The 17036-nt window shown below is 38.8% G+C and overlaps 1 protein-coding gene and 1 long non-coding RNA gene across 4 annotated transcripts in view; one reads left to right on the top strand and one right to left on the bottom strand.

Annotated features, from left to right (window-relative positions):
* CACNA2D3 (calcium voltage-gated channel auxiliary subunit alpha2delta 3) overlaps nucleotides 1–17036 on the bottom strand; it is a 631895-nt gene that overhangs the window by 150095 nt on the left and 464764 nt on the right. For all 3 annotated transcript variants that reach the window (XM_081935818.1, XM_081935819.1, XM_081935820.1), the window contains 3 exons: nucleotides 10540–10611; nucleotides 9116–9196; nucleotides 2524–2598 (listed from right to left, as the gene is read on the bottom strand). In XM_081935818.1, the coding sequence (XP_081791944.1) occupies nucleotides 2524–2598; nucleotides 9116–9196; nucleotides 10540–10611 (228 nt within the window). The remainder of the gene's footprint in view (nucleotides 1–2523; nucleotides 2599–9115; nucleotides 9197–10539; nucleotides 10612–17036) is intronic.
* LOC309383355 overlaps nucleotides 1–17036 on the top strand; it is a 39446-nt gene that overhangs the window by 16455 nt on the left and 5955 nt on the right. The window lies entirely within an intron of this gene.

The following is a 17036-nucleotide window of genomic DNA, read 5'->3' as shown; positions in this document are numbered from 1 at the left end:
GAATTTATGTGATTTAATTTATATAATGGCAAAACCATAAATAAAGAGAAGATGACAGAGTAGGAACCCCTGTCCCTGTTGTAACTCCAATTTATCATAGCAATGATCCAATTCAAATTTACATTTGCATATTTCAATAGGCTTAAGGACATACAACCTAGTATTGGATCGTGGGTTTTGTGAGCATATAAAAAGCATCAAAGAATTGATCTCCATAGTGGATATTATTCTAAGAAGCAACATAACTTTCCTACTTCAAATTCCATTTTTCACTTCCTACTCTTTTATGGCATTTTTTTTTAAAGAACACTTGTCAAAAGCTTGTTTAACAAGAAACTCTGTAGCCTGGCCAAATTGTCAAATAAAAAAATAGAACTTACTTGATATACACGGGACATAACAGTGTTGCAACAGGCTCTTGGACTATTATTCATAATGGTATGTCAAGCTGAAGAAATATACTGAAAGACTCCTGACCTGAGCTAAAATAGTTCAGAACCAATCTCTCTTCTACTATAACAGCCTGTATCACAGAGAGAAGCAACCTAGAACTAAGGAGAAATTTCCCGACAATTAGAGCAATTAATCAACGGAATGACTCACCTCCAGAAGTTGTGGATGATCCAACACTGGAGGTTTTAAAGAAGAGATTGGACATTTTTCTGAAATAGCATAGGGTTTCCTGCCTGAGCAGGGAGTTAGACTAGAAGAGCTCTAAGGTCACTTCCAACTCTGCTTTTCTGTTAACTCCTCACCCACCTCTAACCATGGCATCCATCTGATAACCCAATTTTTTTCTGCTATTTCTTTATGATATTTCTTTTGACTCATCCATGATCCAGTCACTCCATATTGGAAGTAGCCACTTGTGGTCACTACCTCTGGTTTCACCTGGAGGAATCACATTTTGTTTCTGCAGAGAGACATCTGTCTGCATAATGCTCACCAATATTTTCTGTTTTGTATCTTTCATACCTGCTTTGTTGACTATGACAATCATGTCGTAGTAATGGATTGCTCTAGTGCAGGGGTGTCGGCATTACAGCTACTTTCACCCTCAAAGTCAGAACAAGAGGACTTGATCTCTTGCAGCCACCAGTACTCTTAAAGGCCCAACTGAAGATGGAGTTCATGTGTGATTGGCTGCTTCCTTGTGTGCATTTGTATGTGTACACACACCAAACTAAAGTGTATGCTACTATTAAATAAATATCAAAAGAACAGACACATCACAAAACCTGTTCTTATATCAGTTAACTGAGACAGAGAAATAATAGCAATAGAAGTGAATGCAGGAAATCCTCCACTTACAACAGTTCATTTAGTAACTGTTCAAAGTTACAATGGCATTGAAAAAGGGTCTTAGGACTGTTTTTCACTCTTACAACTGTTAACATCCCTGTCAAGGTCCTGAGGATTTAATAGCTGCCAGCCTGATGTAAGACTGTAAGATGTGATTTGTAAGCTGAAGGCTAGGCTGATGAAATAAGGTTGATTCATTGCAGCTATGGTATAACCCTTACAAGACTCTGATGGGAGGTCCACACAAGTCTATACATAGGTGGCTATAAGAGGATGTGTTTTCTTCTTCTTCTCAGCGTGTATTCCATTCTCTCCTTGTGTCTGTAGCGAATGGTAAGGGATTTTATCTCCTGCATGTGTCTATTTGTATATAGTTTTAAATAAATCACTGTTAATTGTCTTAAAACTCTGTGTGCTGTGTTTTTGCTCCTGGGTGTATCACATAAAGCTAGTCACGTTGCCAAAACTCTGACAATCCCCACGGTCATGTGATTAAAATTCAGACGCATGGCCACTGACTCATATTTATGACCGTTGCAATGTCCTGGGGTCACGTGATCCCCTTTTGGGCCCTCCTGAGAAGCAAAGTCAATGGGGAAGCCAGGTTTGTTTAACAAATGGGCTACCAACTTAACAACTATAGCAAGAAAGGTTGTAAAATGAAACAAAATTCACTTAATTATTTCGCTTAGCAACAGAAATGTTGGGCTCAATTGTGGTCGTAAGTCGAGGATTACTTGTGTTGCTATTTTTATTTTAAACCTGGGAAAGATCCTTATTCTGTTTTTTTAAAGGGGGGGGGAGTGAGAGGGCTTGTATAACAGTTCTACAATTTATAAATTGGAGTCTACTTAAACATGACAAATAGGGGCTTTTAGCTAGAAGTACAGCATTCCATTTCTATGTAAGTGTACATAATTGCTACAATTTATGGCTTTTCCTTTCTGCATTTTTAGGCGTCTGAGTCCTTTACTCTGCAACTTGCACTTGTCTGAATCACCAAACAACTCCCATTGTCATTTATGCTGGATCACATACTGATACCTCTGTAACATTTACATTAATCAACTATTAAAATAGTTTCCTGTAGAAGCAATAATACGTACCATTTTTTCAAAAAACAACAACTCTAAATGCTACATTTGCTGTATGTTGAGAAAGCGTAAAAATAATATATATATATTTTTAAAAAAACCTTTATCGAATATTTCATGATCTTACCAGAGGCCTGAGTTCAGGATGAGTCAGAATATATCCATTATTCGTAATTGCAAATGCATATCCGTGAATGCCTAGCTGCAAGGAAGAATAAAAACAAGAACACATAGAATAAGTATGTCCTTTGAAAAGCAACAGGTGAAGTAGTTGCAACACAATCCCAGCAGGAGATTATCTTGCCTGGCTTCCCACTGGGGTTTTCTAAGAAAACTTCCCTGAAAATTGGACCTTTTATTGTTTTCACTTCGAACATACATTTGGTCTCTTTGTTGCACTGGTTAGTTGCTTGTGTTTTCTAACTCTCAGCCTTCCCCAAAGTGGTCTGAATATATTTTTTTTTAATATTCTATTTTTAAGGCTGTTCCCTTCTTCCATCTAAGTTTTATTCCGTTCCTGAAAACCAACATGATAAATTCTGAGATTTTTGTCCCTGATGGTGACCTAGAAATATCTTGATTACTGTATTTTTGGAGAATAAGACACACCCTTTTCCCTCAAAAAAGAGGCTGAAAATCTGGGTGCATTTTATACACTGAATACAGCATTTTTTTGCCTCCCGAAACTCTGCCCCTTCAGCAAAATGGCTGTGCATAGCTTTTAGAAGGCTTTCAGAGAGCTCCTGGGGGCCGGGGAGGGCAGAAATGAGCGAAAAGCAGCCTATTTTTTGCCTCCCAGCCCCCAGCAGCACTCTATATGCTTCCTAAAGGCTATCCATGCCCTTTTTTTGACAAAAAAAATGGGCCTGTTTTTGTGAAAAATAGGCAGTTTTTTGCTCGTTTTTGCCCCACCCCACTCTAAAAGCCTCCTAAGGGCTATTCATACCCCTTGTTTGGAAACAAAAAAACGGGCCGGTTTTCGCAAAAAAAATGGACCGTTTTTGGGAGGTTTACAGAGTGCAAAAACTTTTTTTAAAAAAAATTTCCTCTTCAAAACCTTGCTGCGTCTTATTTTTCAGTGCTCTTCTTATACTCCAAAAAATACAGTATATAAATTACTTTTTTTGTTTGTTTTATCATTCCCACTCACAAGGGTCAATGCAGAGATGGCCAGCTACTATTGAAAAGGAATCCTATACAAAGAAAAGGAGAAATATTTAACTAGACCCTAACAGGTGACAATCACTACACGTCACTGTACAACACCCTGCGTTCTGAGTGAATTTATCAGAGTCCATTGATACTGAAATTCAGAAAAGTCCTAGAAACCATTTTGCCAGCTCACAGAAAAAGAGAGCTTCTTGTGGTAGTTGATAACTGAAATTAGAGAATTCCAGATAAATAATTAAATAATAACAATAACAATAACAATAACAACAACAACAACAACAACAACAATAATAATAATAATCATCATCATCATCATCATCATCATCATCGCAAAATACCAGGACTTAAAAATCGAAATCCAACAATTATGGCACAAACCAGCAGTGGTAATTCCAGTGGTAATCGGCACACTGGGTGCTATTCCAAAAGCACTGGAATTACATTTAAAACAGTTAAAAATTGACAAAATCACCATCAGTCAAATGCAAAAGGCCGCACTGCTTGGATCCGCACACATATTACGAAAATACGTTACGACGTCCTAGGCCCCTGGGTGGGGCCCGACTAGTAATTAATGCCAAATCTGGCGAAACAACTGGCCGCTGTGATACAATTCTGTTGATGCAATAATAATAATAATAATTTAAAAATAATTGAGAGAAAGGAGAAAATAAAGAAAGTTATTATTGGGTAGCATATGAAGGTTTTATTCTTTTTTTTAAAGAGCAATGTATGAATCATGGAGGATTAGAATGGAAGCAAAGGATGGTTTGCAAAGCTAGAAAGGCCTGAAGTAATAAGTATACTGAGTGGCCTTGGATTAAAGTAGATTAGGACTCCTTATGGCTGCATTAAGATGCCATCTACCAATTCTTAAACTGGCATAAAAGTAGGCCAGCTTAACATTTACTGCCCAAAGGCTGGACTTCGTTCTTGCTAACATGGCAGGTAAATGTCTCTGTCCTTAAAAACTGAATGCACAACAAAGGAAGCAACTCGTGGAGCTCTCTGATTTATCCCCCCCCCCCAAAAAAAAATCAGCAGTCTGGGTGCGGGAACATCTACAAAATACTCTACACCCATCTTTATTTTATTTTATTCTATGTTACATTATTTTATTATTTCATTTAATTTATTAAATTTGCATCCCGCCCATCTCACCAGAGGCAACTCGTTCAAAGAAGTATCAACTTTTCAGGAAGAGGGGAGACTTAATAACTTTTGCTTTATGTCCCACAAAACAGTGTGGGTGGGCTGATCAGAAGTGGTAGGAAATATGTAAAGAATGAACTGACATTTGGTGGGGTAACAGATCCTTTTATGAATAATTTGCTTCAGTAAATTGAGAGAATGAGAAAAACAAGAGGCAAAATGTAACCCAATTAGAACTACACCTTTGATCTTAAAAGCCTGAGAAGGAATGGAAGAAGGGAAAAATGGGTTGAGAATTTCCTGTTTTACCAAGCGATTTCACCTCATGAAGAATCATTAGCCTAGAGGGAGTGGGAGATCCAGGGGAACAGTTGTGAGGTAGGGTGAGAGAAGAGGCAACCAGGCTTCCTGGTTTCTCCCTTAAAGTCCTACAGGAAAGAAACTGTAGCTTCTGACAAGCAGCCAGGAGGGACCCAAGCCATTTGGCTTCTAGAGCTGCAGAGAAGCAGAAGTCCAAGTTCATGACTTCTTCTCAAGCTTGTTATCTCTCCCAACATCAAAGACAAAATTAGTTCCATTGTTTCTTTAAAAAGTACTCTTAACATTTGCAGCAGCCTAATTTAAAAAAAGAGGATGCTCTGTTATCTACAGCCTTTCTCGGTCAGCCTGAAGATGGAGTGTAGGAAACAGCTGATTGCACCCAACCTGTGTACACAGATACATCTGAAGGTTAGTGCTCTATTAAGAGAAGATTAATTTAAAAACAGGTCTACTGTGATTTCAGTATACTGGGAAATAAACTATCTCAGAGAAATGCTTTTTATCAAAAGAAGTAATAAGTGTTAACTTCTTTTACCTGTGTTTAAATTAAGCCTTATTGCCTCTTGATCTTTTGTGGTACAGGTAGGCCATTCTATATAATTTGAGGCTGTTTCCCAGAAGATTTATTTTCATTTGATTTTATGAGCTGAAAAAAGTTGCATGCATTTTTGTAAACCAGGTTTGGTATATTTTAACTCTTCTTTTCTCTCTTATTTACCTAACAACTTTTGGAGTTACCGTATTTTTCAAGGTATAAGATACCCTCCCTCCCCCCAAAAGGTGGGTGGAAATGTCTGTGCGTCTTATACGGCAAATGTTCCAAAGCCCTGCCTTTTGCTGCCCCCCACTCTTCAGCTGTTTTTGGCCTCCACACATCACATTTTTGACCTCCATGTGTCACGTATTTGGCCTCCACATGGTCCATTTTAGACCCGTTCCAGGCTGTATCACCACAGCACATTGCTGCTGAACGCCATCTCCGTGAGTTGTGTTTTGGCCAGTTCCAGGCAGCGGGGATCAATGGCAGTGAGTTGTGGCAGGCTGAAAATGCAATGCCCCGAGGCCAAAAATGTGACGCACCAAGGTGGCGATCAGTAGCGATGTGCTGTGCTGATCCTGGCAGCCTAAAATGAAGCATAAGGAGGCTGAAAACACGATGCGCAGAGGCCAAAACCACAATGCATGGGGGCCAAAAATGTGACGCACGGAGGCGGCGATAGGCTGTCCAATCCCTGCAGCCTGGAACAGCTGATTGCTGGTATTCCGAGAGGCCGATCCAACCACCAATCAGCTGCTTGTGCTGAATCAGGCTGCAATAATGTGCTGTTTGGCTGTTTGCTGTAAGGACGCTAGCCAGATAAATACCGATAGATGCTGGTAGGCAGAGGGAGATTTTTTTTTTCCTCACCAAAAACTAATTTGTGTCTTATACTCTGGAGCATCTTAAACTCCGAAAAGTATGGTATTTATCGCTTGCACTTCTTAGAAGACAGGCAGTGGCAATAATAAATACTAAGCAGCTAACTCTGATGAAGGTTATGGTAGAGCCTTGTCATTTAGATCTAGTAGGCTTCTGGAATAGATGCCCTGGAATCTCCAACATTTTATTCTAGCTGTGGCATAGCTGGGCTGCTACACAATTTATTGACATTGGATAATAAACACAGATCAGAAGTTTAATTTGGGGATCTTTGCCATTAAATTAAATGGTACTTAACAGTGCATAATTCATTTAAAACATTAATTTAAACTAAGTTAAAAAAAACATATTTGGGACATTAATACAATTAATGGACATTAATACAATCAAGCGAGTCCAGAGGTATTTCACAAGAAGAGTACTCCGCTCCTCTGCTCGCAATAGAATACTTTATGCCACTAGGCTTGGAAGTTTGAACAATCTAGAACTATACCACCTATGGTCTGACCTAAGTTTAGTGCACAAAATTGTCTGCTACAACATCCTACCTGTCAATGACTACTTCAGCTTCAACCACAATAATACATGGGCAAACAATAGATACAAACTCAAAGTAAACCGCTCCAAACTCAATTGCAGAAAATATGACTTCGGCAACAGAGTGGTCAATGGCTGGAATGCACTATCGGGCTCTGTTGTTACATCCTCAACCCCCCAAAACTTTAACCTTAAACTGTCTACCGTGGCTCTCATCCCATTCCTAAGAGGAATAAGTGGACCAATGTGCCCACTGTCCCTCTCTTACTTTTCCCATTTATTTGCACTCATTTCTTATGTATATATGTATACTGCTTACACTCATAAGTTTATATGTTATATTCATACTTATACTTGTTTTCTCATACATGCTTGACAAACCAAAATAAATAAAATAAATAAATACATAAGTTTAGTTTGAAAAAAAAAAAGACAAAGAAGACTTGGTATCTGGACTGCATTCCCTAAATCTCCAGAATGCAACAACACAAATTAACAATGCAGTTTGTGCTGTATGGCAGGAAAATCACTTCCCCCACCCCATATTCCCATTGGAAAACTGTAAGATTTATGTGGGAATTTTTACTGTTTTTCTCCTTCTGAGTTCTTCTTCATGTTATAAGGCAATAATCTGATACAAATAAAAATAAATTTCCAATTTCAGACCTAAGAGAGCTATGGGAAATAATCTAAAATGATGTGGTGTTATATTAGCCCTAGAAGTTTATGCATAATCAAATTTAGCACTATACTTATTTCTCTAAAAATCCCATTCTATTTGACAATGCTTCTCTTACACAGCTGAATGCACTCATTGATTGCAATAAATGTACCTTCAGATCAATGATGTGCAGTCATTAAACCATCCCTTGGTGGAAAAATCACTGTTAATAGCTTTCACAGATGGTCTGCATAACCCAGCTTTACCCCCAGGATGCAGAAATGATCTAAAACCTGCTGAGAGGAGGGGTTTTTTTCTCCTTGTAAGTTATTTTGTTGTGGATTTTTATACAATGAGAATACAGCTCTTTCTAAAATTCTCTGATTAAGCATAAAAATGATAAGATGATTCAAAACAATATTTAGCTCAATGATTTTAAGCTAACCCACCTGTCCTGATCAGGCACATTTTAAACTAGTGAGATCCACAGAGTGAGGTCCAAAGCTACATTAAGGCATTCTTATTTTATTGCCATTTACACCAAACAGCTGGAATTCTGGTAAACTGCCAGAGTATAGAAGTCTTAATAAAATTGATCTTTGGAGAAACTGAAAAAAAAAATATTAAGAAAAATTGCCCAAATGCGAAAGAGTTTATGTTTAAAAACAAAAGTCCTTTAAAGGATATGAATAATCATTTCCATGTAGTAAACTACAATGTGATTTCAAATCTAAGGTATGAAAAGGATTTTCTGATTCCATGACAGTATTTTGGGATGTGACCTCTAACTATAACGTTCTCAGACAACATTTGTGCTTTATTTTTCATAAGAAGGTAGCATCTATTACAGTGACCGGCAAAGAACTGGATCTCACAATACGTCAGTTGGAAAAAGGAAGTTGATGTTGCTGAAATTTAATAGAATTTGGTGCACCATTACAGAGTGAGCACATGTCTTCAGATAGTATATAACCGTGATAGTGAACCTATGGCATGCGTGCTGAAGTGGCATGCAGAGCCATCTCTCTGGGCAAGCGAGCCGTCATCCATTGCTCTTCCGGGTTCTGGTGCACCGGCCAGCTACTCTTCCCATGCATGAAAGCGCATGCGCACCGGCCACTTGGTCTTCTGGTGTGCATGCACGTGCGAAGACCAACTGGCTGGTGGGTGCTCTTCCAGTTTCCGGCATGCTTCCATTTCAGCACTCGATGCTGAAAAGATTTGCCAACGTTGGATGTAAGATCACAGCCCAGCAGTAATCGTGTCAGTCTTGTGCAAGACATTGCACAGTGGCTTCTACAAGTAGAATGGACTTGTTGCTTCTGCCAGTTTTGTGATAATAGCAATCCTTTTCATAGAAAATGTTTCTTTGGATCTAGCTCTATACATTTTTATATTTACAATTCTACAAATAGAATTAACTTTGACTGAGTAGCAGTTTACAAATGGATAAGTTACCTTGTATTTTGGAATTGCTTTCAGAAGTTCTTTCACTGGAACATCTGTGCCCACAACTCCCAGGAGAATGCCTTTTGATCTCTATTTTAAAATAAATATATATTTAATATTGGGTCAATAAACAATTAAAATCAACGCTTTCAGCCAATCAGTTTAATCCCACATGGATTAAAACTGCACCAAGGAATACAGTCATTCTTCCTTTATTGATAAGGATCCCTGTAGTTAATCTGCCTGTCCAAGCACTAGGCCCATGTGAACCTGGGCAACCTCAAATCTCATCACTGCACTGGTGGCAATGTGGCAATTCCCATATAGCATCAGGGAGGAAGATTTCTTCCTTGAATTTCGTGGGTTATAAGTGAAACATCTTCAAAGAAAATACAAGAAAATCCAGTTTGCCTCCTGAAAAAGCACCTTTGGGACTTCCTTGGAAGAACCACACTGAAAGATGCTTGGGTGAAGTATTAAGTTAAAGTAAAGAGCCTTTCTGAGATGTTGCATGGACCTCACCCAAATCTCCAAAATCAACAGCCACTTTTTTTTCTTCTAATCCTGGAAATAAAAGCGTAGATGATGTGCAACATTTCCGCTGATAAGGATGCTTTCTGTTAAACTCTTTTGAGTCTGGAAGTGTATCGTGGAAAAATGTTGCATGGAACTATGCAATTTACTTTGGTTTCTCTTCAGATCGTATAAATCTCTCGCCTTTTATGGAAATATACAACTTACTTCCCCAGCCGCCTGATCCTGCTAACTGATACCTCAAAGGGAAGTATTAAGTAAAAAGCAGTTTAAAAAGTTAGATATGAAGCAGAATGTTAAAAACATATTAAAACTTTGTTGAACTTATTTTTTCTTTAGGCAACTTTATACCATAAGTACAGACATTTGTTTTAATCAAGAATTCTATAGGAATAAAAACAAAAATGCATGCATTTGTGTTTATGTATATATGTATAGTTGAATGTGTATATGTACAGGGTGCTACTACAGGCAAGAGTTTTACACAGATAGTGTATAACGAGTTCAGATGTTTGAGACAGAATGCAAATAATCTAGGAGCAGTTAACATGCTTACATGTAATTGAAACAAATAATTTTCAAACTTTATAACAGTTTTTAGGTTTTATATCCTGTTTGATATATTCCCTTTCCCTTTTACAAGCTTCAATAAACATGCAAATAAAGAGCTTGGCATTCTCAATTTTGTGCTTCATGAATTCATGACATTATATTTCAAAAAGTATTTAATGCTCATTCGTATTAACAATGTGTGCTTTTATTTCAACAGCTAAGTGCAAATATATGGGGAAACAGCAGAATCTAATAGAAATACCCATGATTTCATCAAGCCATTCAAATACTGTATGTGCTAGTTTAAAAGCTTTCATTTTCCAGCTGATGACTATGGGAATACTTACAGTCTCATTTTGCTTACTAAATACTGGCATGGCAACAGTGGTCATCAAAACCAATCCCTGATCGTCAGCAAGCTATGTTTTAAAAAAGAGAGAGATCAAGAGAACACAAACTAAGGTCACGATCAAGCCACAGCAATGAAGACATTCAAAGGAAGAGACTTCTGATTTACTAAAATAATTTAAGTATAAACTTAAATTAAGTATAAACCTAGGTTGCATTGTTCCGGGGCATTTCAAAAGCACAGGCTAAGGCTCTAATAAAAAGTCTTCTCTTTAAAAAAAGAAAACACTTGGTGATAGTTTATTCATCTGTTGGATATAAGATGCAAATTTTGTATTCATTTTCTGGACATTTGGTTTCTTATAGGAAACCACATCTTTCACCACCCCTTAATAATCACACCACTGCAATAAAAAAAAAACCATGGGGCATTAATGACATCAGTCCTCAGCTGGTTTCTGCATTCTGTTTTTGAAGAACAGCATGACCACACAGAAATCACTGTAATTTTGGTAACCTTGAATTCTCAAAATGAGCAACGTTACAGCGAGTAGATGATAACCTTGCTAACTTCTGCAAACTCCCAACTCACATATTGCATTATTCAGGCAAACGCAAATGTCAGACAAATTCCAGATAAATAGAAAAGCATTTCTGCATAGTGACTGAACCCAACTCCAATTTGGTTTCCACTGTCAGTCAGTCTGAAGCTTGGATCCATGTAAGATATACGTTGTAATTAAACATGCAGTAATTCCATATTAAGATTGCAAGTAGTTGATATTAAAAAGGGGGGAATATTTTCTTCACAGAATTAATGGTTGATGAATTTTTCTGAAGCTGTTCCTAAAATATAAGATAAAGTTTTTTCTTATATGATTTTCCAAGTCCCAGGAGGTTTGTCTGGCCTTAGTATGATTTAGGAATTGCAAATGTAAACTATATTGTGTGAGACAAACACGCAACTAAAAACCCATGACTAGACATTAGATACTTCACTACAAAATACATATGCAAGGGAAAAAAAGTACTCTTTAATCTTCTACTACCAGCAATACGATTAAAATTAAAGTCTTCACATACAGTATGTGGGAAAACATTTCTCCAAGATTTTTTATTGCCTCAAGAATTTCCTTCACACACAATTCCTACATAGGTCTTCCACAGCTTCTTCCATCCATTCCATCTATTTTTATTAAGTCCCCAGCTGGTAAAATCAGCAGGTTTTGTTGCTTGTATTATTCCAACTAGAAGCATGAAGTTGTATTTAGGCATCCCAAAACAAAAATTGCCCATTCACAAAATATTTGCATACAGTTGTTTATAAGTACAAATGATGCTCTTAAAATAATTGCTGCAATGTGAATGTAAGTAAGTTTAACCATGTTGGGAATGGTTTGGATTAGGTGACCTAATCCAGAGAAACATGAGGGCTTGAGCTCATTCCAAGAAACCAATATGAGTAACCACTGTAATTCACATGAAGATAGAGTGAGGGAAGGAGACGTATGTTCTCATGTAGATATGATTTTGTGAGTATAGCTGTACTAATAAAATTAGTTTTATATCTATATGGCAATGGTTTCTTAATCTGGTCTACCATATAGGGCTGACATCAAGAGCAATTCCAAAGTTATCCTTGGCCCATAATAATGCAAAACTGCTTGGGCTGTCCTTCAAATCCTTTTTAAAGAACAAGTTGAACATTGGAGTTTAGCAGGAAGAAAGAAGGAGCAAAGTTGATGTTGTGAGACATTTCTAAATTTTTATGTTGAGTTTCATCTGAAGTCATCTGAATAGCTGCTAACTGCAGAGGTTGTGTCATGACTAGCTACTTTCTACTTGGCCAACTTCCGGGAGGAATAAATGCAGTTCCAACTGTGGTCCTCTAGAAAGTAAACATGAGGATGAATGGACATGAGTTCTCAACTGGAAGTTTCAATACTTGTGATATGTTCCTTTTTTAACCAGAAAAAACATCAACACCTGACATACGGTATATTTGTAGTAAGTGCAAACTGGTAGAAATCTTCAAAGAAAAAAATCAAAGGACTGCAGCAACAAATGGCTATAGTTTAGCTGATGAGAAAGGATAAAATATTTTTTTTAGTTTAAAGAAAAGAGATACTACACAGAATCTAATAGTTGATGCAATTTCCCATAAGACAAGAAGAGGATAAGCCTGGTGCACAAAATATTCTGCACTGTGTCAACCCAGAAAGAGTTTGAGACCCCTGAAGCTAAAACATATTCTTAACATTTAATAAAGAGACACTACAAAAGAGAAGGAGAGTTAGTGGCTCTCTAAATTTCAGAGAAGATGCCTATAGGAAAGAAGAGTCACAGTGGTTGGTGAGTCACTCCTATAAGGAATGTATACAAATACAATATGTAGTATGCCAATTGGATTCACTGTCAAATGTGTTATCTACAAGGAGCTATAATCAGGATGTAATAGAATGACTTCCAGGGATTCTCAAGTATAATTATCCCTTCTGTTAATATATGTGGGAACCAGTAATACTTCAGAGAACAGCTACAACTACTGTTATATCACCAAGGACTTTAACAAAACCTTGAAAGAAAGGTTAAGCCCTGGGAGCTCAGGTGATTCTCAGTTTATGGAAGAGATCTGAAAAAAAGAAAGAGGAATATTGCAAACCAATGACTACCTATCCAAATGATATTGACAGAAAAGATTTGACTCCTGGGACCACAACTTGAGTAATCCACATGATGGTCTGTGGGCAGGAGACGCATAGAATTTCACAAAGAATGATTAAAACAAATATTTAGTTTCAATCTTGCTAGTTTGATTTAAGCGGACATCATATCAGGTGAGTGTTGGAAATAAAGGACCTCTGATGAGCATTTGCACATAGTAGAAAGTAGGGTCATTACACAAATAGGTTACTCAGTAAAACATCAGAAGGAATACTGGCTCTTAAACCTGGTAGTTTTCAGAATCTAAACAGCGAGCTTCAGCATGTGGGAGTAACAAGAGAAGCCTAAACTTTTAGTATGGAAAATTAAACGTGACTTAATTATTTTAAGAGATTCACTAAGATGATTCCCTTGAAGAATACAATTTGTTAAAAAAAATGAGAAGAAACAGAAAAAGAAGAGTTGCAATAAATGCTGAAAATGTCTATAAAACGTTCAGAAATCAAAATGAAAGAACTTGGCAATGTTGCAGAGGTTCAAATAAAAACAACACTATTGCTGGTGTTTATTATTCCTATTTATTCAAATAGCAATAAAAATTAGCTGGTGGTTTGGCCCAATTTCTATGTATTGGTTTTGAGAAATCACGGAGAGTGTATGAAATACTATATTACTCAGAGCAATGTTTTTTTTAAAAAAGAAGACCCAGAAAGTTGTGCACCAGTCAGTCTGGCATAATATCAGTAACATAAAGGATTCTAGAATTGATTGTCAAGAGATAATCTGTGACCATTTGAAAACAATGGATAATTGCAAGCAATCAGAATTGGTTTGTCAGGAACATAAAGTGCTTGAATAGCTTTATCTCGTTTTTTGATCAGGGAATTTTCTTAATAGAGTTTAGGAAAGTTGTAACTGCAATACATCTTGATTGCAGCAAAACATTTGAGAAAGTACTTCCTGAAATTGTACACTCCAAACTAACCCAGTGTAGGATGGATGGCACCCCAATTAAGTGAATATAGAAGAGGCAGAAAATTGTATTAAAGTCAGGGATGAAATGCTACCGGTTCAGACCAGTTCGCCCGGTAGTAAAAATGCTACTGGTTTGCCCAAACAAATGTTTCTCCAACAATCAGTTGTGATGCGCGATTTATATTAGCTAGAAAGCAGGATTCCTGCTTTCTAGCTAATCTAAACCGCTTGGCACAGTGGATTGCCCCCCCCCTCGCTGTTTGCTTACCTTTGCAGGCGGGCTTGGTAGCAGGTTCCGTCCACCCACTCGGACATCATCATGTCTGTTTTTCACCATCTGTTCATGCACGAAAGGTACTACACGTGCGCGCACTGAACCAGTAGCAAAGGTAAGTGTATTTCACCCCTGACTAAAGTGATCTCATCAAATTAGAAATTTGATTTCAAATGAAGGTGCAGTGCTAGATCTTTTTACTCTTCACTGTTTTTATTAAGGATCCAGAGGCTAAAGGTGAAGACATGCCTATGCAATCTGCAGGCGATACAAAACTGACTAGGACAGCTAATGCCTTAAAAAATAGAAATTAAAATATAAATGAAGTGCTCAGTTGAGGAATGAGTTGAAAATAAAATAATGAAACTTAACAGAATATTCCAATGTTCTGCACCCAATAGAAGTAGATCCTTTCCTATTGCTATAGTTAACTAAGTAATCAAATAAATTTATATGGCCTCCCAACTCACATATGTTGACACTAGGATTAGCTGGTTTATGATATTAAAAAAAAACACCCATAAAATCCCACCCACCTACAGCAGAGATAAATACAATCATACCAACCACTTGATTGGCTCCACATAGGCTTGGGGCAGGGGAGAGGCAGGCCTGCACACAGAAGCATGTCTTCAAGGCCTTCTGGGAAAATAACAAAGTGGGAACCAGTTTTCTTTCTCAGGGAATATTTCATAAGGAAAGAACTACCACTGAAAGGCCTTTTTTCTCAGTTCCACCAAATGTATTTTCCTAGTATATGGAACCTGCAACATACCCTGCTTCCCCTCCTCCCCCTGGTGGATCACTAGATCTAATTGGAGCCCTTCAAATACCTTGGCTCCAAGTCAGTGGTGGGTTCCTGCTGGATCGCACCGGATCGCGCGCGCTCCCTTTCAGCGCTCCACCTGGCTCGCGCGCTCCCTTTCAGCGCTCCACCTGGCTCGCGCGCTCCCTTCCGGTGCTGAAACCGGAAGTACAGTCTTGCCCCGCCCCTGGCGAAGCAACGACGCCTGCCTGCGCTCCACCAGCTCGGCTGGGAACGGAGATGTTTCCTCAGCGGAGCGGAGCGCCTGAAAAGACTTTTCAGGCGCTCCGCTCCGCTGAGGAAACATCTCCGTTCCCAGCCGAGCTGGTGGAGCGCAGGCAGGCGTCGTTGCTTCGCCAGGGCCGGGCAAAACTGTACTTCCGGTTTCAGCGCCGGAAGGGAGCGCGCGAGCCAGGTGGAGCGCTGAAAGGGAGCGCGAGAGCCAGGTGGAGCGCTGAAAGGGAGTGCGAGAGCCAGGTGGAGCGCTGAAAGGGAGCGCGCGAGCCAGGTGGAGCGCTGAAAGGGAGCGCGCGCGATCCGGTGCGATCCGGGAGGAACCCACCACTGCTCCAAGTCATGTAAGGTTTTAATATGATAACCAGTGCAATTTTTGCAAAAGAGTTGATGCTTGAACAAATTGTCCATAAAACTATGCAGGTTGGCATATTTTGAACCAACTGAAGCTTCTGGATAGTGTTCAAGGACATCCCCATGTAGAGCACATTACAATAGTCCAAATGAGAGGTGAACCAAGGCATAGATGATTGTGACAAGGTGTTGGTCCAGGCAGGGGTGTAATTGGCCTACCACTGACAGCTCTTCTGGTCACACCTTGAGTAGAAGTTGCAAGTCCAAGAGAATCCTCAAATTACACTCTAGGTCTGTCTGGGGCAGGGCAACCTCATTCACGATCAAAGATGGCAATTCTCCAAGGGCCAAGGAGCTCTGACCTCAAAGCTACTTCATCTCATCCAGGTTGTTTTAGTCTGTTGCTCCCCTTCTAGACGTCAAAGCCTCCAGACACCAAGAGAAGGTGGTTGCAGCCTCACTTAATTCAAAACAGGCAGTGGTATCCAACTTAGTATCACCTGCATACTGATGATATCTCATCTCATGAGGCTGGATGATCTCACACAGCAGTTTCAAATAAGTGACAAATAGGAGCAGAAACAGTACTGGCCGTTGAGGGATCCTGCAAAGCAGGAGCCAGATGTCAGACCTTTCCACCCCACACCCCACCCCCGGATCATCACCAACTGAAAATAGCTTGAGAGGAAGGAAGTTAACCAGGAGAACACACACACCCCGCACCAGTCAGAGTCACACACATTGTTATGCACTTAGAAAATGTATGATAACTACGGAAAATATGGACACCTGATTTGGTAATATGAAAAACTGATTCATACCACTCAAACATATGGATTTCCCCCCCAGGTTAGACTTGGCAGAATTAGTTTTATTACATTAGTCATATAGCACAGCAGTCCCAAAGCTTTTTGGCAACTTTTCCATTGACCGGGAGAGAAAGACAATTTTTCCATGAGCTGGGAGAAGGATGGTTTCAGTTTTGCTTGCTCACCTTCTTAAAAATTCAAATAAAGATATTGGCCAAATCTACTGCCTGAGCAATTTATGATCATTCCTACATATGGACCTTTCACATGGTCTCGGTCTGCAACGGGCCATAAATATTCCTAGTAATTGTGAACCACGGGATTTCAAATATTAACATAATACTTAATGCAATTTGTTTGTGTCATTGTCAATACAATTTT

Source organism: Natrix helvetica, assembly GCF_964273705.1.
Source record: "Natrix helvetica genome assembly, chromosome: 1".
NCBI lineage: Eukaryota > Metazoa > Chordata > Lepidosauria > Squamata > Natricidae > Natrix > Natrix helvetica.
This window is presented reverse-complemented; position numbering and strand designations above follow the sequence as displayed.